Source organism: Dromaius novaehollandiae, chromosome 12 (assembly GCF_036370855.1).
Source record: "Dromaius novaehollandiae isolate bDroNov1 chromosome 12, bDroNov1.hap1, whole genome shotgun sequence".
NCBI lineage: Eukaryota > Metazoa > Chordata > Aves > Casuariiformes > Dromaiidae > Dromaius > Dromaius novaehollandiae.
This window is the reverse complement of record NC_088109.1, coordinates 3205784-3230899: the sequence shown is the minus strand read 5'-3', so window position 1 is coordinate 3230899 and position 25116 is coordinate 3205784. Positions and strand designations below refer to the sequence as shown.

The 25116-nt window shown below is 42.0% G+C and overlaps 1 protein-coding gene across 4 annotated transcripts in view; it reads left to right on the top strand.

Moving 5' to 3' along the window:
* Positions 1 to 25116, top strand: part of PRKCD (protein kinase C delta) — a 62966-nt gene that overhangs the window by 25773 nt on the left and 12077 nt on the right. For all 4 annotated transcript variants that reach the window (XM_064518666.1, XM_064518664.1, XM_064518665.1 and 1 more), the window contains 6 exons: positions 9312 to 9450; positions 13180 to 13379; positions 15952 to 16012; positions 23093 to 23249; positions 23960 to 23991; positions 24758 to 24843. In XM_064518666.1, coding sequence (XP_064374736.1) covers positions 9336 to 9450; positions 13180 to 13379; positions 15952 to 16012; positions 23093 to 23249; positions 23960 to 23991; positions 24758 to 24843 — 651 coding nt within the window. In that variant the 5' untranslated portion in view covers positions 9312 to 9335. The remainder of the gene's footprint in view (positions 1 to 9311; positions 9451 to 13179; positions 13380 to 15951; positions 16013 to 23092; positions 23250 to 23959; positions 23992 to 24757; positions 24844 to 25116) is intronic.

The window sequence follows — 25116 nt, the reverse complement described above, 5'->3', positions numbered from 1 at the left end:
TTATCTCACTTTCTACAAAGAGCAGAATAGGAGAATACACAGCAGACCTACTTACTTATGCTTACTATAGTATTTTGAATAGCCTACTGAAGAGAATGGGCTCAAAAGCTCCATATAATATTTTTAACCATAATAGCTTTATTACTTGCCAGTGCTGTTTTTTTCTTCGTGAATAGCGTAGTTCTGAGGCTTTTCACAGAGGTGGGACAGCAGCAAAATGAGTTCTTCCGAAATCACTGGAGCACAAGCCTGGAGGCCCTCTGACATGAAGATCCCTAATTATGTATATAGACAGTGAGCTAATAGCTTTTTGTGTAATTGCTATGCTTGGGAGGCCAACAGCGCTGGTGCTGCAAGCTGAACGGGAAAGGGAATGGATTCTGCTCAGCTTTCCCACAGTTTACTGGCTGTTTCAGAAAAGTCGATCAGCCCTCTTGCAGAACTACGCGCTTGCTTTGGAGAACCAGCGTTCGCGTGATGAGCGTGATGCAGTTTTGCAATTTAGTTGTGCTGACTAAATACAGTCTTATTTCTTGAACCCTGGAGAGGAAGCGCGAGACAAGAGCTCGCCGGAGCTCAAAGCCGCTGGAGGTGTCCAGGACCGCGGAGGGCCACAGCCCAGGTGGGTGGTAGCTTGGATCCAGAGTATTAAGGCAGGGAAGAAGAGGGGTAGCTTCGTGCCTTTCCTCCGGTATAGTTCCCCTCTCACGTGCATGGGGCTGTGTTTTGTAGTGGCCAAAAAGCCCTCAATTTATTCCCCATTTCTCATCAAAAAAAGAAGGTTACAAAACAGTCTGAAGTCGTGCGTGCCGAGTGAGAGCATGGTTCGCCTCCCAAATGCATCTGGAGAGCCTCGTATTTCAGAATGCCATTTATTCTTAATGAATTGTTGGCTCGCCTAGAGCTTCGTTAACGTCGTATTAACCTTTCCATGTTGTTGCAGTTGCTGCTTATCTGGTATCAGCTTGCGCTATCGGAAGTCGTGAGCAAAGTCACTGAACTTCAGGCAGCTTTTCTTCTCTTGCCGGTTTTCAATGGTGAGAGCTCTCTTGCGCTTTTGTTTCAGACGTGATTTTTGGTAAAGGTGAAAAATAGTCTACAGCACTTTTCATCTCCTGTTTAGTCCTGTGCATTCAAAGAGGAAGGAGAACTTAGGGATTTTATACATATATATGTATATACATATATATATATATTCCCTCCCCCACCACTCCTCAAGTAATAGTTGTGGAATATCAAAAAAGCCAGCTTTGGCACTCCAAATGTTCCCTTTCCATTCCCTAAAAAAAGGGCATTTAGTGTAAATGCTTTTTCAGTTGTTTTTTTTTTTTTAAACTCTTGGAACATATGTTGTGCAACAGCCTATCCTGCTATTCCAAAGAGTCCAAAATTTCCTCAACTCACTGATCTTTTACTGTAAAATCCAGATTTGTCTTGCTCGATGCACATGAAGCAAGCACTGTAGGAAAAGACAACTGTTGTTACGGGTTTAATCATATGCCCAAATAAATTGGGCTGCATATCTTAAGGAAAAAAAAAAAGGGTCTGCTAGTCTGCTTTAGATCTTTTTTTACTTGCTTGCGAAGTGCCTTCTGCTGAAGCTTTTCAGCAGTTGGTTCTCCCAAGATTTAAAGCATTGGCCTGTCTGTTTAGAACAAGGTTTCTGATGCTCATATTTTGAATAGTTTCTTCTAAAAATCGCAGGAAAAGCATCAGTAATTTTTCTGACCTTGAAAATGTTGGGCAAGCATCAACAATTTATAAGGTAGCCATAGATTTGGGCAATTTTGGGGACCTGTCGGACATAGGAAACAGGCACGGAAACTCTCCGAATTGCTTCTGGCCAACAAAGAAATAGGTAGGAAAACAGGATAAAAAAAAGGATCATCTCTTCTTTCATGACTTACATGTCGATGGATTTTCTCTGGGCTATTGCAGCACAAATAACAAGAGTTATTACATCATCCTCTGTTTCTGGTCTTGTGCTCAACCAGCAAGAGCAGAAGTATCTGAAAGAAAATACTGGGTGGGAAGAGGGAAAATGGTAACTATGCTTCTTTTCGAGCTAGTTTTAAAGGACCCTGTGAACTGTTCTACATGCATTTATTTAAAAAAACAATAAAAAGCAAAAACTTAAGATATATCCTTTCCACTACAACTTAGTGTAGGCAATTCTCATTTTTTAAATTATCAAGTAGGAAAAACTCCATATACATTTGGCAATAAAATTAACAGTGAATAAAATGTGGTGCTATATTTCTTGTCTTTTCTCACTTGGGTAATTAATTTTTTTTATGAAGATGCCCTGTTTTTGAAATACTACTGCAGAAATTGTAGGTGATAGGCAGAAAATTCATGTCCTCATGTGCAGTTTTAAAGACATTCTTTCCATGCTTGATTTCGTGAATGTAATTGTATTTTAAAAATATTTCCTAATGGATATGTTTTGGTTTCATAGGTATAATCCAGCAGTTCCGATTTTAAAATTAATTTTTATTTTGTTGGTAAAATCTTCTCCATAAGGTTTTTTTTTTTAATCAAAACAGATGCTGGGAAACTTAGTGTTTCTAATTATCGCTCTTGGATTCCATAGACAGATGAATCCATCAAATTAATAACTGCAGTAAATAAAACTGTTGGCAGGAGAAAGTTGCACCTTAGTGATCCTGCCCTGATATCCTTGTCTCACCTACTCTTATACTTCCAGAGTTTCAAAATTAATATAAACCAATGTCTTTGCTTTTCAACATGATGTTGCCAGCTACTATAAACCAGCAGGATCAAGCCTAAAAGTAAGCGTGATGAGTTCAGATAAAATGGAATATTTCTGTAAATAGAAACATGAAGATGTTAATCATTTTAACTGTTTTTGTTTTTGTTTTAAGATGTTTCAAGGGGAAGGCCTTATGGCTCAGTGTGCTCACAGATCTCCTGGAACATCATTCGCTTTGCTGTGTGAATAATAAAGTGATACCAAGCAGCTGTGTCTGGCAGACAGATGTTTCCGTTTCTCGGTGTTATCATGAGTTTAGGCGCATGTACCAGGAAGAGTTGCGAGGGCCAACAGCAAGCCCCACCGTGCGCTCCCCACTGCTGTCCTTGGAGTGGTCCACGCTTCACTACGACTTAATTTTACACATTTTTAACAGTGCTTTGGTGACAAATTAATATTTGCAGCTTAAGGTCAGGGGATTTTTTTGGTTTGGCTGGTTTTGTTTATTTGCTTCCTCTTGAGCACCAAGCTAATAGAAGTAGCATCTCCAGCAGATGCAAGCCGAGAGGTGTGTTTTTCAGTGTAATTGGAGAAAACAAATTTTCTTAAAAGAAAAAAGAAAAGAAAAAACCTACTGTGTTATATTATTTGATAAATACTGGCCTGATGTCTTATAGCTAAAATAACAGAGCTGTATTTTCTTTCTTTTTGGAGGTTGGTTGTATTTTAAGAATATAATTTAAATGGAAATGAGTATATACCACCCATGCAAAGGAGAGGGGAAGAGCGTTCGTTTCATGGCTTTAGGTTGTTTTTAGGTTTATAACCTGGGATGCACTTTTAAGATCTGAGGTAGGAAGCCCAGGTGCTCAGTTGCCTATGGGCTGAAATATGTTTCAAAGCAAAAGAAAGTTGCAGAACGACGTCTTATCTAGATGGAGCAAATTTCTCATAAAGTATAATTTGGCTTTCAGAGTCTTTTTGCAGTTTGGATAATGCTTCTGTTAGAGTCTTGCATGCTGTAAGAGTACCATGTTTCAGTGCTGTAACTGTAATCGGGGGAGTAGCCTATTATGCATAATTAGTACAAAATTTAATTATGATTTCAATACTTATTAGGTTTTATTCAAGCAGAAGCAATCTGTGGTTAACAAGTTGGGAACAGGCAGAAGGGTTTAGGAAAGTAGGCAAAAGAGGTAATGAAGAGAAATCTAGAGAAGATATGTTAAATTCAAGAAGGTAGTAACATGTGCTGCGAAAGCTGTGTGGAAGTCTATTTTTCCAGTGATGTAATTGTGCAAGTGTCTCGTTAACTAGGAAAAATATATAGCCCTGTGGTACTTTGAAATTCAAACACACTTCTCATCCTGGTTTCCCTCCATCTCCCCCACACCCCCAGCACAAAAGCTTTTATGAAGAACCTGGTTTGGAAAACTGGAAACAATTTTGTGAGCTGAGGAGCAATTCAGAGTATTTACAGAAAACATGAATTCCTCAAGGCTTTCTCCTATCACCATCGCTTCACCCTGAAACGTGCTGTGGCCTGGTGCCTTGGCAGATGTGGAGAAACACAAAACCAAAACTTGCTGTCAAAAGCAGCTTGGGGGGAGAAGTGCTCTGTATGAGCTCAAAATGAAAGGCTAAAAATGTGACTACGCTTTAGTAATAATAATGAAAAAAAAAAAAGTGATTCTAATCTAGGCAGGAACAGCAGCAATTAGGAAAATCCCTGTGGGCAAACTTCTGCAGCGCTGTTGAAAACATCGAATACTTTGGTCCATGTATTTTATAGGCCCAGCCCTTAGCTCTTCAGTCTTTTCCAGCACATACACAGATTTCATTAAATTTATAGCTGCGGTCCTGTTGCTCAGTGCAAGTGAGTCAACAGGGCCAGACCTCTTGGAGCTGGACCTCACGCTTTCGACGTGTGTCCACAGACCCCTCTGTAACATCTGTGAGCTCCGGTAGTTTCCCTGGACTTGCGGCGGGGTTCGAAGCTGGGAAAACGTGGGGATGTGGCTGTGAATCGTATTGACATCTCCACCTCACGTCGCTCATGTCACTTCATCTGTGATGGTGAAATTAGACTGTTGATGACAAATGGCTGAACCCAGATAAAGGAGAGGGTGAAGCTGGTGCAGGAGCAGAAGAGAATATTTGGGGAATCCGTAGGAAGAAATTCTTCTTTTCCTGCAGGGACCTACATGCAACATGTGAGTTGAGTCTTCGGTCTTGGAAAACCCTTTTCAATTCCCCCATGGATTTTTAAACCTTCAGAGCAGTATGTGCAGCTAACGCTTTTTGTGATTGCTGGCACCTTTGAGCTTTCAGCATCGTTTTGTACAGTGGTTCAGTGCTGGTCGTGAGCACCTTCTCCAGCCTTTGGTGGGACAGCAGGAGTGCGATAGCCTGTAGTGCCCAGGGAAGTCCGGCTGATGAAGAATGCTGCAGCAGGTCGTCTTGGTGTCCTCGAGCACAGCAAATATCTTCAGCCCCTTTTTCACTTCTAGATTGGCTCCTTCCCGCAGAATATCTAATAGAGGCCAGGGCCAGCAGCTCTGCTTGCAGGCTTGCACGTGTCGTCACCACGCGTAGCGTGAGCACCTTTGTAGGAAGTGCCCGAAGAGGAGGGAGGTCCTTGTCCGTGTCCGCCAAAGTGCCGCGGCAGCATGGGAAGGTGGAGGACAGGTTACTGCCATTCTCGAACCCCCTTGTCCATCGCCAGAATGGAAGACGGGAAACCCTTGTATGAAAAAGATATTTGCAAGTTGGGAGCAACTCCTGCATTTGCATCTTTAGTAAGAAGAAGTTCTTGCTGCGTGTTTTCAGGGGATAAACCCCAACAGGTCGGCTATGCGTCATGCCGCCCGCCGGGATCGGTGCTCCCCGTAGCACAGCCGAGGGAACAGCAGCCCGTTTCGTTGGCGGAAAGCAAATGTTTCATGTGGTCTCGAGGGTTTCTGTGGGACAGCATGGAGAAGACGTGACCCTTTCCGTGTGTGCAGCTTTATGCTTGTCTGTAAAATGCAGGCGCTCGGTTGCTTTTCAGACTGCGACAAGGAAATCAGAGGCTTTTGCTGTCCATAACGAAGCAGAGCTATAGTAACAGAGGAGCCCAAATGAGCGGCTCCTTCCATCGCTACATGAGCCACAGATCGCTGCTGTGTGAAACTGCAGAATTTACCTGTTGTCCCTTGCGACTTTTTTCTGCCAGCACAAAATTCACTTGAGATGAAATCTTGTGAGCATTCTGCTTGGAATATTTGAGTTTTTGAATTTATTTTGAGGATTTCCATAGAAGTATGCACTGCAAAAAAAAACCCATGTAAAAACTGAAAACATGTTCACCGAGCAGATGCTGACGGTGATTGTGTGATGCTTTTTCAGTTTTTCCTTCCCTCTTCATGCTTATTATAGCCGTTGGTAACATGGTTGATTTTCTCCTCATTAAATACAGACAAAAGCTCCCAGATTCAAAACTTGATGGAAGTTATTGTGGATTTTTCAGAATCTTTTCCATATACTGTCAGATTTAGCTTTCACTTGCAATAGGGCACTTCAGGGGTTCGTGGTGAAACAAATGTTGGGCTGGGCAGCATCCACGAGCATCTGCGTTACAAACCAGTGTGGCCATCACCGTGTGCTTCATACAGGGTAACGGTGCTAAAAGATTTTTCCCCTAGCTGTTTGTCTCAGATTGCACATGACTCTAAAGCTGTTTGAGTTACTGAACTTGTAACTTAGATTTGCAGTATTATTGGAGTTTGCATCTCAATTTTTCCACCATTTGGTTTGGATAAACTCAAACCCTTTAGGGAAAGCAGTTTGGCTTTAATATTTCATAGCAGCGATGCAGATCGTGTGAGTAGATTGTAAACTGTGCATTTTGTAGCTGGTGTTTTATAGCGCTTTCAGTTCTTGACACATGAAGCTCTTAAAACTAGAGTCAGTCCTTGTGCTGTCCCTTCTGAAGTAAAGCCAAGGAGGTAGAGAGGGATTTCTGTTGTCTAAAATGCAAAGTGAGCGTCTCTATTGCACTGGATGCTTTTGCATTTCCGATGTGACACAACTTTGGATGACTGCATTCAGCAGGGATTTTGAGCAGCTCTGTTGAATTCAAGTGAATCTCTGCGTCTGCAGTTTCCGCTGCCAAAAACAGTTTTAGTGGGGTAGGTTTTTGTTGCTTACAGCAGTACGGGCAATACGTGTCAGCTCTGTCACGGTGATATCCTAGCGGAGCCAAGGCTTGGGAAGCACACCTGCGGAGCGAACCCAAACCCGCCTTGCTCACCTCCTTGCATCCCAGTAAGGTCTAGCAAGTGTAGCGAGGATTTGCACCAAGCCCCTTAAAATCTCAGCCTTTCTGAAAAAAAGCATCACGTATAAGAGTAGAGAAAGCTGGCAGGAAGGGGTGGTTTGTTCTGTGGAAGTAAGGCCTGGAGATTATTTGTTACACGGAAAAGCAAAAAGGTATCTTCTCATTTTGACAGTGACCTTGAACTGACTGAGCTCGTTTAACCATAGTGAGAAATTCTGGGATTTTGCTGTTTTTTTCCTAACCCCTCTAATTGCTTGTGTTTAGCACTGCTTTTCGGTGCCAGAGTTTGCGATTGCAGCAAAGCACAGTACTAAGAAAACTAAAACAAATCGCCCTACTCAGAAACAAAGAGCAGTGTTTTGAGAAGCAGAGCTGGAAACGAGGCCTTCAAAGCAGCTTTGTACTCGGCCGTCGGAAGTAAGGAACACTGTGGGATTATTGCAAATGCATGCTTTTTGTACCTATTTTTATTTTAGCTCTATCTGGAGGCAAAGTCATTGTCGAATGGCAAGCCTTGTATTCTCCCTCAGGACTAATGCTGGCTTGAGTCAGACAGTCTGGGTGAAATTGGTGCAAATGTGAGTTTAGCCTTGTCAGTGCTTTCCAGATTTTTTGTTAGGGTAGTCCCCGATTTACTGGAAATTGTGCTTGCTAGCTGGGCTGTCCCTCCCAGCCTCAACTCTCCTGTGATCCCATCAAACGAGCTTTCCGGTGGGAGCTAGATGCTGGCCTTCCCAGCTTGCTTCTACCTATGGCCTAACTGGGTCTTCAACCCATTTCCCCAGAGAGAAAAGATGATGAAATCTGGCTTTCTTTACATCCGTACTGAGCGGTAACTCTACGTGATCCAGCATTGGCGAATTATCTAGCTCGTCCCCTGTGAGCGTGGTGAGCACAAAGTCACTTGAGCAGTTGAAATGTGTTCCTCATTACAGCTCTTGATGAGCGTTGTGTTTATGTTGCTTTCGTCAAAGTAGGTCATTGAGGTATCAGATGGTTTTTGTTGATTTGTACAAAAATTGTATGTTTTTCTTTCCTTGCGAGGTCATCGCAATCCCTAAACCCATGAAATGGAGCTCCAGGCTCCGTTAACTGGTGGATTAGTGGGGAAGGTTATTACCTTATTTTTTGTCTGGACAGCAGGCTGTGGGAATTTGAATTACCAGAGAGGGTTTTTAGCTGTTCAGTGAGATGAACAATGGTGCCAAGTAATCCTAAACCTGCTTTATAACTTCGTCTTGCTCTAGAGAAAAGAAAGGGGGGAAACAATCAGTTAATAAAAACTAACACATTAAATTTTAGGGAATCATAACATTTTTCCATTTATTAAGAATGGTCTCTGCATAGGGAGAGTGTACATTTTGCAAATAATGGTGTCAGAAGCTTTGTCTTGTTGCAAAAACTTGGATTTCACAAGCTTTTATCTAAATAACTGTGCTGAGCCTTGAGGGATCCAAGAGGAATGCTAATTGCTTTCAGTGTTAATGGTGCTTTATAACCGAAAATGCACAGATGTGCAGGGCTGCTAGGCTGAGGTTTCTGAGCAATCTACAGTAAAAAGGCCAGCTAGCAAGCTTTCATTCTTTTTCTGTCATCTCTTCCTATGACCTTGCTAACTTGTTTTCTCCTAATCTGTTTTTCCCTGTATCGCTCGTTCTGTGGCAGATTGTCGCAGCATTCCCTTGCTAACAAGCAGCTGCTTTCTCTTACCCTTTGGAAAATTTTTGCCTCAAAAAGAAAAGCCCTGTTGTTATATACTTCTGACATATCAAATGATACTTAATTACACCCGTTCTCTTTGGTCATACAAGTGACTAATAATGTTTTGTTGTTTAAAAAAAATACATTTAAGAAATTAAAGGGTCAGCAATGCATTAAGGCGTATGTAGTCTGTCCACTTGAGTTGCAGTCTCTCTCATAATTTGTGAACTGCTTGTTTGGTAAGAAGGTTTATGTATTTGTGGTATCTTTTTTAATGAATGGTGTCTCAATTAAAAATGGACTAATGTTTAAGTCGAAGGCGCAACCACAACTTACAGTTAACAGGATACAGTTAAAGGGGTGTCTTAGACGCGGTCCTTGATTGTACACGTAGTGTTCTTGGTTGTAGTACATGCCATTTTTACTTTAAGCTAACAGTCTCAAAATTACATGCAAGACCTGCAAATTTAAGAGGGTGGATTGTGTAGGCAGTGATGAGCGAGAACTGTGTATTGTCTTCCTACATGTCTCAGACCAGATTTTTATTGTAGGATTTGTGTTTTACCTCTTGCCACTCAGGTGTGCATCAGCGCTGTCGTAGCAATGGCCCCCTTCTTACGGATATCCTTCAACTGCTTTGAACTGGGACCAGTGCAGAACCAAGGGGAACAGCTCCAGCCTTTCTGTGCTATCAAGATGAAGGAGGCATTGACCACAGGTGAGGTTACAAATGGTGAGGCTTTGCTGGATGTGACTAAGCTGTTGAAAAGTGCTGCAATCGCTCTTAGTCTGTGAATGGTGATGAGTCCTGCTGTTCCTGCCATGACAAACACCTCAGCATGAGCTTTTCTTTCAGAATGGGAGAAATAATGATGACTTTTTTTCTGTAATCCCACCTTGAAATGAGGCTCCTTTCCTGTCCTGTGGCCACGGTGCTCACTGCTTGATAGGACGAAGTCTAAGTTCTTTAACCTCCTGCTTAACCCCCCATACCCAACTATTCCCCAAATACACGGGGAAGCAGTTGGAATGTGCCTTTTGCATGGGTCGTTAGGGTGAGGAGTGAGTTTTGCATGACAGAGGTTTGCAAATTGGCAAGCACTGTTCTCCAGCTGTGCAGGGGACAGAGGGCGTTTGCAGAAGCCCTTGGGGGAGCACCGCGGTGGGGTGCCCTCTGCGGCAGGTTTGAGAATGCTCGAGCGTGCTCAGTTCTCAAACATAGGATAATATATGATCTTTATTGACTTAGAGGATAATTATTAATGAGAAACGTAGATCTTTGCTGTAACTGTGGCATTTTTGTGGGGTTCTTTGCATGGAATGGCTGCGCTCCAGGTGCCCACGTGGCTGTTCTGGAGGCCGCTCAGCCTTCAAAGAACGCTGCTTCCCGAAAACTGCTCCAGACATTTATCACAGTTGCTGATGTTCAGCTAGAATACATCACTGCAGCTGAGCAGGATGAGCCTAGGAACTACTGGATTAGACCAGGCCCGTCTAATCCCGCATTCTGTCTCCAGAGCTTCACAAAACACCAACGAATGTGGGAATGGGGCGAATTTTTGTCTTGCTCACAGCATGAATGGCCATTCCCTTATTTCTGAGGTAAAGTCTGCCCTGAGACTGGAAGCATGAGGCACAGGAAATGTGCTTTTCCAGAAAATGTAGCCATCAAACAATTGTGTTAAGTTCCAGAGAATTAATTTCCTGGTCTCTTGGGAGAACCGCTGAAGAAAAGGGTTTTGAAGTGTTGTAGCTGCCAGAATGTGTGTGGAGAGGTGGAAGTGATCTAAATACATCCACTTCATTTTTTTCCAGCTTTCATCTCCTGTTGACAGTAGAATTATCCCAACTTTTCCCCTCTCTGCTTGCAGGTATATTTGAAGTATGGAAAAATGGAGGAGAAGAGTGTTGTGTTGTCGATCTCAGAGCAGTGACTGATTGTGGCACCTAGGAAAAGAAACTTGCTCCCATTATCAGTTTGACAGGATCTGGAATAACTTTTGTTGGATTTGCATGTCCAATCATGAATGAGAAAAAGCTTATTGTATAGGAAGAAGAAAATCATTTGCCTAATAATTAGGGATTAAGCCAATTTGCAAACATGCAAAGCATTTTGAAGGCAATGGGATTAGCAGACAATGGAGGCCTGAATGCAGGAGGGAGAAGAACAGTATTCTTCTTAAAGGCTGCTCTTTGCTGATGCTTGTGTGTTAACTTGCAGGCAGGTAGTGTGATCCGCGATGAGTCTCGATGAGTACCATTTTAGTTACTGAAGCAGCATGGCCAGGCTGCAGACTGTTGCCAGTAATTCAGATGACTTCCTTCAGCTCTACATAGGGGAAACATGCTTATAGTAATGAATCAAAATAGTTGTTACTGGGACATGGGAACAGAGAGAGTCCTGTGAATGTGTGGGAGTAGTTCTCTCCCACTCTGACAACCTTACAAGGAGTATTATCAGCTCCTCCATGAGCTGCTGCTGCTTCTGCAAACCTTGCATCACTGTCGAAGGTTCTACAAGTAGCTGCGATTTTTCATTTTCCAAAAGATGCCTCCTAAAGTGTGCCTTGTTGATGAAAGGGCCTGGTTTTAGCAATCCAGAAAAGTAGGCTAGTGAAAAAGCCTGGCTGTGCAGCCTGGATATGATTCCCCCCCTCATTTATTGTCAGTCGTAATAATCTCTGAATTGTCTTTTGTTTGAGCTTTCCGTGTATATTTTCACTGTAATATATCCAAAGTTTTCCACAGTTAAGAATACCAAGTGCAAATTCTGGAAGTAGATTTGGACAGACAGGAAGTTTCCCTGCCTGCCAGGTTCTCCAAATTGGAGGTTAGAAGCTTTTGGCAGAGCAGAGGAGAAACACTACAGTTTGCTGTGAAATGGAGGAGGTCCTCAGGTGGCTGCTTGTGAGCATTTCAGAACACTTTTTGGCAAGCGCCTGCTTGTCAAAGCTGTAATTTATAATGTTGCTGTTGGCAGGCGCTCCTTAATAAAGAAGTGCAAGGATGCTGTTCTTCACTGTTTGGACAGCTCAGCACCGCGAGCGGAGGGCATCAAACAAGTTATTACTGAATGAACGCAGCTTTGCATTCCACTTCCAAGAAGATACTTAGATAATCAGCATCTCATTCTTCCTTCATTGGAGTCAACACAAATTCCCCTGCTGATTTTAAGAGACAGGTCACACACTGTGTATCTTCTTGGGGCAGGGAACAGCTCTTTAATCAGGTTTGCTACTGCCTTGACAGCATAGGAGCAGATTACATGCTTAGAGGGGAAAATGGATCATTCAAAGCTGGGGAAGCACTTAGTACTTTTACAAATGATCTTGATAAATAGTAGAAATTGTGCATAATGTGCCCAATGATTTTCAGTTACCTGAGTGCAAATGGGTAATAGTTGGCTAGGAAGCAACATCCCAGAGAAACACTGGGGAGGGGACATCGTACACTAGAGACACAGTGAAAAACTGGATGTGGTTGATTAGGAGGCGGTGTCATTTTGGATGTGCTAAGAAGAAACCCAGGTCTAGAAATACACTAAAGCTTGTTACAAAGAGCACAATGATCACCTATTTTCTATTCCTAAGGTAGAGAGAAGAAGAAATTCACTTAACAGATAAGAAGAGAGACTAAAGTTGTGGATTAGGGGAAAAAAATTGTCTAAGAAGAATAGCAAAGCACTGAAAGGCTCAAAGGAATTTGTCGAGACACTCTTACAAGAGGCTGAGTAAAAGTTAGAAAAACACTTGCAAAGAATGGCTGTTCAACAAGATTTTTTTTTTTTTGAGGTCCTTTCCTTATTCTTTGACTGTGAAAGGTCTGCATGTGCTAGAGAGGAAAAATAAGACCTTGTAATATCCTTTAAAAAGTAGCAAACATGGCAGAGAAAGTACAGTGCTAATGAGAGCGGCTGGCTTATGAATAGAAGTGAGATGTCATGATAACTTAGAGTTGGATTAATGAAATGTGGAGCTTTTCATCTCTCAGCCACCAGTTTCAATTTAAACTAGGTCAGCATAAGACATAGCTTAATTTATCTTCTAGCAGTAGGTATTCGCTGTGATCAGACAATGTGTCGTGGAGATTGATGCCAAAAAGCAGCCATGCAGATACTCCCTGTCAAGATGCAACTCACTGAATGAGCTTCGGAGCTCCAAAATGGGGTTTGTCCCTGCAGCCCTCAGGCTGCCTGTTAACGCTTTCCCTGCCTTTGCATGGGCTGGATGTCAGGGCAGGCTTTTCCCTCCAAGTCCAGAATGGTTGAACTCAATGTTGAAACTTGGTTTGGTCCTTACCATTATTACCAACCACAGCACAAAAAGTAGTAAGTTCTTTGCTTCTGATATTACTACAAGGATTGTCTTTTTCATTTTATTTTGGCAAATTTAACTACTACTTCTGCATAATTTGATTTTACGGTTTCTCTTTTGCATGCGGCTCTCAGAGAGAGGGAAAACGCTGGTTCAGAAGAAACCCACCATGTACCCAGAATGGAAATCAACTTTTGATGCCCATATTTACGAAGGGCGGGTGATTCAGATTGTCCTCATGAAAGCAGCAGAAGAGCCGCTATCGGAAGTGACTGTGGGTGTATCCGTCCTGGCAGAGCGGTGCAAGAAGGGCAACGGCAAAGCGGAGTTCTGGGTGAGGGAGAAGATTCATTCCTTAAATTCGCTGACCTGGTTATGCTTCTTTCAAGCTGGACAGATACATTATGCTTTTTAAATTGAGCGCTCAATTTCTTTTAACATGCATAACAGGGCTTGTAAGACAATTATTTTAGCAACTTTATTGAAGCAGATAATTTACTGTCAGAGTTCAAGAAATTGCTGATAAAAGCTATGGCTTTAGTGTGGGAAGTAATGGTGTATCACACTAAGGGCCTACTTTGAAAAGCTTAATAGTTGTTACAGCAATTAGCAGATGTTTAAATAGGATCTGATCATTGTAATTAATCCAGAGATGAAGAAAAAAGAAGCATTTCTCTTTAAGATTTTTGTTTTGTTTATTTGTATTTACAAAAAAAAAATACTGGGCTTGATGCTGCAATAATAGGGCTCCTTTGATCCCTGTTTCTGTTTTCCCAGTATCTTTTCTTGCCCTTGTGTCCCATGACAGACAGTTTTTTGTGTGCATGAAGTGAAGGGGAATGGCATCTCACTGGATGGCATCTGTCATTTGCACCTGTGTCATACTGGGTACAAGTCTGTGAGTCAAGCTCAGAAGTGTAACAGAGGAGAAGTCAGAGTTTAATGTGGTTTTAAATTGAGAAATGTTCATTTACTCTAAATGCCGGTAGCTGTTGTTAGTTGTCAAACTACATAAACCCAAAGTACAACTTTGAAATAGTTGTATGTGAATGACTTTCAATTAGAACTGTAAACCTCAAATAAAAATGAAGATTGGAAACAAAAAAATTTTTTTTATATTTTATATGTCTAGAAAGAGGAGAAGGAGACAGAGAAGGAGATAGAGTGACTCAAAACTCTGAGTCCAGAAATCTGAAATATTGAGCATATGGTTGCTTTCATTCAGTAGATGTGCTGTGATGAATTGAGATTTCAATGATACCGTCTTTATAAAATCCTCTTCTCCAGCTTCTTTCTCTGCTCTCAGGCCCAACTGAATAGGTTTAAATAAATATGATTTCTTGGTTGGGCAAAAAGGGGGTTGAGAACGTGATGAGTCACTTGTGTCCCACAGAACTTTTATGTAAAATTTGGAAGTGACCCTTAGTGTCCTAAATATTCAACATTTCTGCAAATGGAGAAATAAGATGCAGAGAGGAGTATTGGGATTTCCTGTAAGCTGGGTGAGAACTCTCTGGCTTGGTGGATAGATGCCCTGGGGAAAGCAGTAAGTAGTCTTGCCAATTATCCAGTTGCCCTCGAAGCTGTGCTGTAGGCAGCTGCACAGAAAATGCATGTATTTGGTAATACAGGAACTGCCCATCTCTGTATTCAGAGTATGGTTAGTGCAAAGGAAAATCAGCAAAATCTATGTTGCACAGCAGAACTTTTTCTGGTTGGCAGGGGATGGCTGGTAATCAGTTGTTCCGCTGTGCTAGTCTGAAATGCCGCTCATGTACGGTGGCACCTCTTTCTTCTGTTTGCAGAAGAAGAGAAACCTCTAAGGCTTCATCTGGTCTTTCTCAACTCAAGTTAAGCAAGTCGGAAAATTAAAGTAAAGACTCATAAATACAGGTGGAGAGAGAAGTGTGGATACCTTAGTAGGTGCTAATGCTAGCGGAGCGCCTACTAGTACCAGGTTCTGCCTATACGGTTATTTTTGTGTGTGCAGAGACTGCCAACCAGTAGTAGCTCTAGCAGAAGACTTAGCTGTCTGTAAACCGTGTTAAGCAAATGTTTTGATGGTTGTCAGACAGAATGCCTTAAAGATAAAAACTTAGCCCCTAGCCCGCTAGAGTAGTGGGATTGGTGGGATACCTTAATGGGTGCTTCTAATTGGGTTTATTTATATATGTATTTATATGTTCTGTATCTATATATATCTAAAAGCTATATTTACTTATTTGGTATTAATCCATTGATATTTTGCTCTCTTCCAAAGTGAAGACTGAATCAGACTCTCTCATGCGTAACATCTTCTTACTTTTTTTGAAGATGGCAGTTTAAGGATTAGTGGTTACTTTGTGAGCCCAGGAGCTGGCTCCCGCTCCTGGCTTAAAGGCATTAATTACCCTTTGCAGCAGGGAGCTCTGCAATTACGCTGGCCTGTAGGATTTGCCACAAAAACTGTCTATCACAGATTGGGGGGATAAGCACCATAAAATTTGTTGATACCGTTATTTTTCTGATGACAGGCAACACCATTTGATACCTCTATGGCTTGTGCTTTTCAGTACGTGTATAAAGCACTGTACAGATGTTCTAAAACTGGGTTCCTGTGCAAACTGCAATTGTTAGAAGTGGAAAAAGAAGCCACCAAACTGACTTGCAGAAGAGGGCACACAAAGATGACATGAGCTATGCCTGCGCTGAGCTGTCGGGTAGGCGTCAAAGCAACGCGGCACACCAGCAACGCAGGCGAAGGAAGAAAAGCACCTGGTTTAGCTGCAGCAGTGCCATGGAGCAGAGTCGTAATCCAGTAGTGCTTGAATAATATATTTGTTTCCCTAGAAAGAGCTGTTTAAATAAATGCCTGAGCATTTCAGTCAGCCACAGGCTTCACTGTTGATATTTTTTTCTTTCCATAGCTTGACCTGCAACCTCAGGGGAAGGTGCTGATGGCTGTGCAGTACTTTTTAGAAGATGCAGGTAATGTCAACTCTTCATTTTTTTTCAGTCAGTTATGTACGAACGTAACTTTTTTCCCTATTTCATTTGTAGAACACAAGATGTAGCTTAGAAAAACCCACCTAATGTACCGAGTAGAATTTTCTGGTTTTATTGATTTGTTTTGTAGGACTGTGGGGTATTTTTGACATTTTGTTTTCTTTTGGGGGAGGGTTGGGGTTTTTTTGGTTTAGTTCTGGGGTTTTTTGAGGCAGTCATGGGTGCTGTGTTTTTAACTGCTTTTATGCCTATATTGCTCTTGCATTTAGCCCCTTTAGGGTCTTTAATCTCTCTGTCCTCATGTTTTGATGTGATAGAAAAATATAATCAGGTCCTTCCTAGATGCAAAGAAGTTAAATATCTTGTTGCTCTAGCTTACATGGGAAACTGTTTTGTGGATTGGGAAAAGGGTTCTGGGTTTCCTGGGATATTTGCTAATCACCGAAGCTGATTGTAGCAGCGAGTGAATGATTAAGTGCAAATCAATGCAAATGCAAATTAAGTCAACATCCTGCCCTTTCAATTTAAAAAGTGAACATCCTGTATATGTTAGAAATCTGGGCACGCTATTTGAAAAAGAAGCTAGGAGGTAAGATGGATGTAGTTAATCATGAGTGTGGGAGCTTTAGGTACGGGAGCAAGAATAAATATTTTGATGGGGATGTGCGTATCTGGGGTATTCTTTCCTAAAGGCAACGATATAAACACTATGACTTGCTCAGTTAGTGCTGAAAACTTTCCCATCCCAAAAGTCACGAAACTTGTATTTCTTGGGTATTAAGTGGATTTGCTGCCATTTTAGCCTATCAGTCTTCTGTCATTTCATACTGTGTGTTTTTAAATAATCAGGGGAAGGAAAAAGCATGTAAGTTTAAAAGAATTTTTTTCTGACGTATACAGGGAGCATACTTCTGCTCTTATAAAACAAATTAATTGTGAACATTTTTTGTACCATATGTGCCATCTGCATAGCAGTTTTTGGAAAAGCTACTAAAGATAATGTGATGTGCAGTAGGTGACATTTCGGAGTTGACATTTTATCCTTGTGGTGGCAACGCAGCAGCAAATACACTGATTATTTTGGTGTCTTTTATGAAAAGGTAACTCTTTAAAACGAACAAGCCAAAAAGTATGACTTTGAAGAGCCCCTAAACAAGAGCATTTCTCTGAAGTTCAAAAGCGCTCCGTTTACACATCAGTAATATTCTGGTTTCAAAATATTCTGGGTTCAAACTGTTGTGAACCTTCGCGTTAGAAAACCTTCATCTCCGTGGTCTTCGTGGCTTTCACAGGGCAAGGCAGCTTTAGGTGGCAGTAGTATTATGAGAATATATCTATTTAAAAATACACAGAAATCTGGCTGTCCAGAGGCTTAAATGTTTCTCAGCCAAAAAGCACAAAATTAACTTCATTATTTTCTATTGCTCATTTAACAAGGCTGAAGCATGTTTCCTTCTCTCTGCATTGCCATGAAAAACAGTAGAGATGATGTAAGTGAAAACCATCTGTAAATAGCTATTAGCTGTTACTATGAAGGTAATACATTTGTGTGCAATAAATACAACGATAATTGTACTTAATTATTTATCAGAACAAATTAAAAATAGATGTAATGTTCTTGCAATTTTTTTTTATCATCGTCTTTATTGTTAGACCGTAGTTAAGGACTGCAGATGATAGTGGCTAAGTCTAAATACTGAGTGGATCATTAAATCGTACAGTCGGGTGTTTGTTGGCAAGCTAAGATTCACATGTTAACGTTCTTGTTAAGTAAATAGAAAGTTATTGCAAGGTGGAAGGTTTTTTTGTTTTATGGACCTTTTTGGTAACCAGCCTGCAGAGTCAGTGGAGTCTCCCTTTTAAAACACATTTATGCTTGCAGGTTTTGAAGGAAAAACACTCAGTCTGATTCTTGCAATGTTCACATGAAATACAGTGCAATTATTATTTTTAACATATTAACCTTCCTAAAAATTATAATTTTCCTTATGTCACTATCTGGGTATTGCTAAATGGGCAAATGTTACAATGATTTTGGCTCACGATCACTACTGTAGGTGTTTCCCCTTGTTATAGTTATCACTTACCAGTGCTGGAGCAGAGAAGTTTGTTATTGCGTTACAAGAATGTTTGTATTAACTTCCCTTCCCTACATTGCTAAAGCCCTTAGTTAGCAGCTGAAAGCTTCGAGACGGTTCAGATTCCTTCCTGTGCACAGAGTATTTTGTTCTCTCTCCGACATGCTTTTCAATGAAGAGCTGTACGTTAGCTGTGTTTCTAAAAAAGATGCAAAAAAGCTTTTTTTCTGAAGCCAGTATTTGAGTTGTTCCCCAGTTTATTTGAAAGTATCGCTACTACCAAGATCTTTGATTTATAGATGGTACCTTTCATTTGAAAATCTCCAAGCTCTTTGCAAAGGTGCCCAGTTCTTTCTTTGGCTGGTTTTGCAGACTAAATCCTTTTGATTCCCAACGCCTCCTTCTAAGTGGCAAACATCCTGCCATCCTTAGAGAAAAGAGGGATTTGGGGTTTTTTTGTTTGTTTGGTTGGGTTTTTTTACTTCAACCCATAGGCAGCTGTATCAGAGACCTAAGCATGTTACTGCTCCACTGTCACATTTACTGCTGGCGTGTAATTTTCTTGGAGTAAACTGGTATTAAAATGTGCTCCACGATGGGCTACACTGAGACCTTTCATTTGTATATCCTTTTTGCAGACTGAGGCTTGGTCAGTTAATTTGGAGGTAGGTGGGAAAAGTCTTCCCAGTCTTTTCTGCCTTCCACTGTATGAGCTGAAAATAAGTTTGCGCTGGAAATCTGTAAGTTTTTCTTCTGGCATGAGAAAATGGAAATAAAGCAAGGGAATACTGTGGTGACCCCCGTTTTCATTTTATAATACAGTATTCTTTCTGCTGCATCTCCTCTTATTTTAGTATTGAAAATAGGTGATACTTCTGTAAAGCAGCTTTAATTCTAATAGCTTTGAGTTGCAATACGCTTAATGCTTTGCTTGATCTTGTTTATTCAAATGAAGTTAATGACCTTCTCGAGCGAGAAAGCGCAGCATCACAGGGAGAGCTCGCTGCACTGCTGGCTGCCTTGCTCTGTGTTAGCAGCTCTGGAGGCTTTTGAAATACGCTTTTGGTCTCGTTTTTGAGCTCAGAATTGCCATTTTGCTGTCTTCAGCTTCCTGGAGAAAGGGTTAGTGAATTCTTTCCTTAAAACATTATCAGATGCATCAGAAGGCAAATAATTTGCATGTGAACTTTGATAAAGTATCTGGTTTCTGGGAGAGGGGATATGCCACGGAGGGGTGCATATATGCTATAAATGCGCGGGTTTGCTCTGTGCTCGTAGCGATGAGTGTGGAGCAAGCAGGAGAGCTGAGACTTCTCAGAGGCATCTGCGAAAAATAATGGGGTAAATAACAGATTTGCAGATGCTCTGCTCACACAGTCTGCATCTTGCACGGGTCTAAATTAAGATTTGAAGCAAGTTTCTCTGTGGATGAGGTATGCTGGGGGAGGGTTTTCACGTTATCAGTAAAATATAACAAGGGCTGAAAAGCCAGAACGGGGCCTTATGGTTGTGAATGGGGACGTTGGTGTGATTTAATCGTTTAGCCAAGAAAATACTCTTTCTAAAAATTTGACAGATTTGATATTAATTCAGCAGTACCTAGCATCTGCGTCAATCTGCATGTAGAAATGCGAGTGCACCAGTTTAATGGAAACCATCTTCCCATGTAGGTGTGCGGGTTTGGGTTGCTTTGCTTGCGTTAGGAAAAGCGAGCGTTCAGAGCAGAGGGAATCGGCTCGTGCAACTTCACATCGCGGTATTGCAGCTTCGGTGTCAGCAGGGTACAAGCAACGCGACCGAGAACGGAGGAGGAGTTTGGGGATTTTTTTTTTTTGGACTTAGAGAGAGATGTCGCCTCCTCGTACTCTGCCTGTAAATGAAACCGTGATGATTGCAAAAACCAAAATGATTTGCCGTAGCAAAATTAACTCACAGAAATGTAGACTTTGGGGAAACTGTTGTATTTTGTGAATGTTTTATATACAGGCGACCTATGTATGCATAAATGCCTGCACGGTGACCCTCTCCAGGACCAAATTAAAAAGCAGTTTTCTTCCTAAGCGATTTGTACCAGCAAAGTCTCCTTTGTGGGAAATAAAACTTTCCCTTTTAACGACTGTGCTCTTAGATTAATATTTTCTTGACCCGGAGGGCACAATTAGCTTTCAAACAAAGCCAACTGCAAGGCAGTAGAAGGTTTGCAGTTATGCTGCACAGGAATGTTAGTAAATTTTATAAGGTACTGTAAAATTTGAGGCAAGCCTCTTTCAATTTGAGCAGCCTTTTAGCTCAGGGAGGCTTTGCCTGTCCCAATTTGAAGCGAAGTCCCAGTTATCGTTCCTCTGCTCGGCTTATAAACACCACCACAAAAATGAAATGAAAGATGAACTCTGAAGATGGTAAATATTTTTTCCTTTTTTTTTTTTTTTTTTTTAATCTCTGATAGTGTTATTTTGGGGGTTTTCTCTTGTCCTTGAACTTATGGGGGATAAACTGAGACAATTAGACATGTCACCTTGGGGTTCATTAGAGTGCGGCACAGTTGTAGCAATATTGTTTTGGGTAGCAAATGTTTTCTGGACTATCAGTTGCACGACATGTTACTGGTCGTAGGGATATTAAATACTGCGAAGGGCTGGCACTGAAATAAAGTCCCGTATGCAATGCACGGATACAGCCCTTCTGGAGAACCACACTGTCATGCAATGTGGCTTAATGTGCTTGACCCGCAGCTGCCGTCCAGACCTCTCTGCTCCTCCTGAGCACGCAGGAGAAAACGTTTTCAACCGTGCTTTAATATATTGGTTGGTTTGGGCAAAGCTATGGACTAAGGCAGGTCGTGGCGTGTTCTCACAGCGGGGTTTGAAGTTCTGCCGTGCGCAGGGAGTCCTCACGGTCAACATATGCTTAAGGGAAATGGATTTTTTTTTTTCTTGTTGAGATTGCAAATGATGCAGCCCTGTTTAACTACCCTCTAAAAACAGATGCCAGGCAGATATGTTGTTATGAAGTTCAATGTCAGGTTTCCAAATAGAGAAGAGACACCACAGTTTCCCCTGTATTGGTTAGCAGCTTTCTCTGGGAATTTTGCACGCGATATCGGCAATATTAGGTTGCTACAGTGTGAGGAGAAGCCATAGCCTCGTCACCTGGTGAATCCTGCTAGTCTCACCCTTAACCACGGAGTTTCCCACAAACCTTAGGGAGGGATTTTGTCCCTTAAGCTGCTCCTCCGCAGGGAATCCCCTGAGAATATGTGTGAAAAAACAACAAATCATTCTCTATTTTGCTGTTAGTGATTCAGTCGCGCCGCTGCAGACCCCCTTTGCGCCCAGCAGCCCACGCGAAACAGCAGCCGCTCCCGCCAAGGCGGTTTTCCTTGCAGGGGCGATGCGGTGCCGGGTTTCCCGGGGGCCCTGGCGCAGCGGGGCGGGGGCTGGACGTCGGCGCGGCGGGGCTGCACAGGACGGTGTTGTCTGCAGGCAGCTACAGGCCGAAACGTGGCCGTCGGCGGGCGGTTGCGTGCGGTGAGCCCAGTCTGAACAGCAGCAGCCCCTTCCTGGAGGGGGAGAGGCGGCTTAGGGACCTACGTGGTGCCTGGATTTGGTGGTTTCGTGAACTCTTGCTCAGGAGAAAAACGGGATGAAGCATCGTTTCTTTCCGAACCAGTGGCTGGTTTCTCAGAAAAGTGCATTGCTATCTAGTGGTAGAAGCCAGGGACCTTTCGGACCTTTTTTTACAGTAAATTGCCTCATCTTTCCTTAACCTCCCAGCTGACTTTGGCCTCTGCTTCCCGAGCGGGGCAGCCTGTTAGCACAGCGGTGCTGGCAGCCGGCTCATCGGAGGAGCACAGCCAGCAACGAGAAACAGAGGCCCTGGATGACTTTGCAGCAAGCTCGAGCGCTGCAGTTAAGGTGACTTGGTGAAGGAAACCAAGCCGTTCCCATGTGCATGAAAAGCAAAGCCCAGTGACATTGAACGACTGTCCTTCAACAGCTGCTCTCTGTCCAGAAGAAAAACATCCTAAGGTCAAATTGCCAGTAATCCCAGTCGCTTTTAACACTTGCACCTTGAAGAGTGCATCTCCGTTATGACCTTTTCCTCCTGTTGTTTCCAAAATTTAAAAGTAAGACTATATAGTGTGAGTTGTGGCTGAAAGACGGCAATGCAAGAGGCTCGTTTCTGAGCCTCTCGCACGCTTCCTTGGAAAATGGGTGGAAATAGTTACACCCCGTAACGAAAGAGCTGTATATGCCAACGGGATGCAGATCCCAAGAATTTTGTTGTTTCCTTGGTTGGTTATATGCAAATCCAAGGGGATGCCCTGCGGGCAGGGAGGGGAGGGGAGTAGGGCTGAGGCGCCTTGACGGGCATCAAGAGTTGTTATGACCTAATGGGAATGCCTCATTGAAAATCTCATTCATCCTCACTATTTTATGACCCTGGAGATTGGAAGATTGGTCTTTATCGCCTTTCTGTCAAAAGGAAACAGTGGCGTGGTCCAGCGATGGCTCAGGGGGTCCTGCATCACTTCATGTTTGTAGTTCTGCTTCAGGAGGGCCCATGCAGCGGCAGCGTGGAAAGGCTGCTGCTGCTGAAGACCTTCGTGCTTCCAGTAGAACGTTATTTCTCTTATACCTAAATCATATAACATATAGGAGCATATAATTTGTCAAGAAACAGCTGCAGTTGTGATTCCTGTAGCAGGGCAGTACTCCGTTTCCCGCTCGTTCCTCTCGGCTCCTCTGCTGAAGGCTTCCTAGGAATAAGTGGTGTGAAGTGCTTGCAAACACGAAGGCAGGGCGGCTCTAGGAACCCGTGCATGCCTTATTGGACTGAAAGTCTGCAGTATACAGATGTAAAGTAAATAAAAATACAAGTTTGAAACAAAGGCAAACTGAGCATTTTTGGAAAGCAAATGTTAATCTTGTTAATAACTTCAGTGTTAAAAGTATGTTGTCTTTTCTCCCCACCATCCCCCCAGATTGCAAACAGTCAATGAGGGAAGAAGAGGGGACAGTAACTATGAACAGGAGAGGGGCTATCAAGCAAGCCAAAATCCACTACATCAAAAATCATGAATTCATTGCTACCTTCTTTGGACAACCTACGTTTTGCTCTGTCTGCAAGGATTTTGTATGGTAAGAAGGAAACGCGAAGCTTCCCCCACACCCAAAGGCTAAATAACTGTAAAATTTGCTTCGGGTACTTTGAGATAAAACAAAACATACAATTTCATTTGTGGTGCGAGATGGAAAAAATATATTTACTAGTGGTATTGTCTTGCCCAAGAGCTATGGTTGTGTCTTTCACATTAAAAGAACTTGAACATTTTTGCCACTGAAATAATTGGAAAAATTAGAGCCAAAAGTGAGATCTGGCATGTAATCAACAACAGCGCTTTCACGGAAGAGCGTGGTTGATTATTGCTTTCCTTTGCGTGGATCTGAGAAAGTAACGCTCAGACTTTGAGATGGGAAGTGGCTGATAGGACCATCAGAGTAAAGACCCATGGAGGGCAAGAAGCTGCATCCCTTTTGGCCATTTTCGTAGCAAGTCATGTCAGAAGAAGGACTTCCTATGTGATTGAAACCTTCTCTTTTCTGTTTTGTCCTCGTAATCTGTTGGTGTAACAAAACATACTACCTTTTCTTTGAACCTTGCCTTCCTCAGACAGACGATTCTGTATAGCAGAACTTAGCCCAGTTTATTAATTAGAATAAATATTCCAACAGATAAAGGCTTGATTGGCTGACATGGTAAAAACAACTTCAAAAAAAATTTCAGTCTAACAAACATGTGCTTTCATGAGTTCCTTCTTTATCTTTTTTTTTTCTTCTCCCCCCCCCAGGGGACTCAACAAGCAAGGCTACAAATGTAGGCGTAAGTTGATTTTTCTGCACTAATCTATAGTTACAATAGTTACTATTGGAAAAAAACTTCTGTAAATATGTATGGCACAGTGCATGGTCACCATTTTATTTATGTATATATGTGTGTGTAGATATATATACACACACACAAATCACACACACACACATCACACACACACACACACACACAAAGTGAATATTAAACATAAGTTTTGCATGACCAGCCAAGGGGCTCCAGTTGTGATCAACTCTGTCTTATCTGAATTTTTTAGTATGAAAATTTCGACTTAGTGTTTCTTCTTGTAAGCACATAATGCAGTTGAGAAGTTGCACTCTTTTAGCACAGCAGGTTTTGTTAACAAAACATTGAACAGTTGTGAAAGCTGTTCTAAAAAGGATTGCAGTTATTGTTGGGGTTACAGCTGAACTAAACAGCACTTTTGACTTAGGATCCATCTCTGTGCATTACCCAGTACAGTAGGGTGGATATCAAAGGGTAAAACTCAAAAACATAATATTGTCTTCCTGTCATCAAGTACTAGTGGCATTGCCTAGTGGAGGCAGGTTTAGTTTAGAAATAGAAATAAAGATAATAAGAAATGTGAGGAAGCTGTTTTAAAAAGGTGATCATCGTGACAGGAAAAAAAAAGGTTTTGGTGTGTCTAGGATGATGGAAAGGAATGCATTTTTCACATTGTACTCTTTGAAATGCAAATACCTCATGCCATGTATTTATTATCTGAAGGAATCCTTTTTTTCTTCTGCATGTCTTGAAGAATGCAATGCTGCTATTCATAAGAAATGTATTGATAAAATCATTGGGAGGTGTACCGGTACTGCAGCCAACAGCAGGGACACAATGGTAAGAGGTGAAACAAGATGTTTATAGTATAGAGCGCTTAATTACATAACGGAACACCCTCGAGCGAACACCACCTTGCACAGAAACAGCCAAGTGCGTCTGGGAGGTACTTGGCTGCACAACCACGTTGCTGTCTTCTCTTGAAGATTATATATAATGCATGCTGGAAGAAACTTTCAAACAAAAAAAAAAAAAAAAAAAAAGAAAATAAAAGAACAGTTAAAACCCTTGCAAGGAGCTGGGTAGTAATGATAGGTTGTTTCTTTCCCTCTA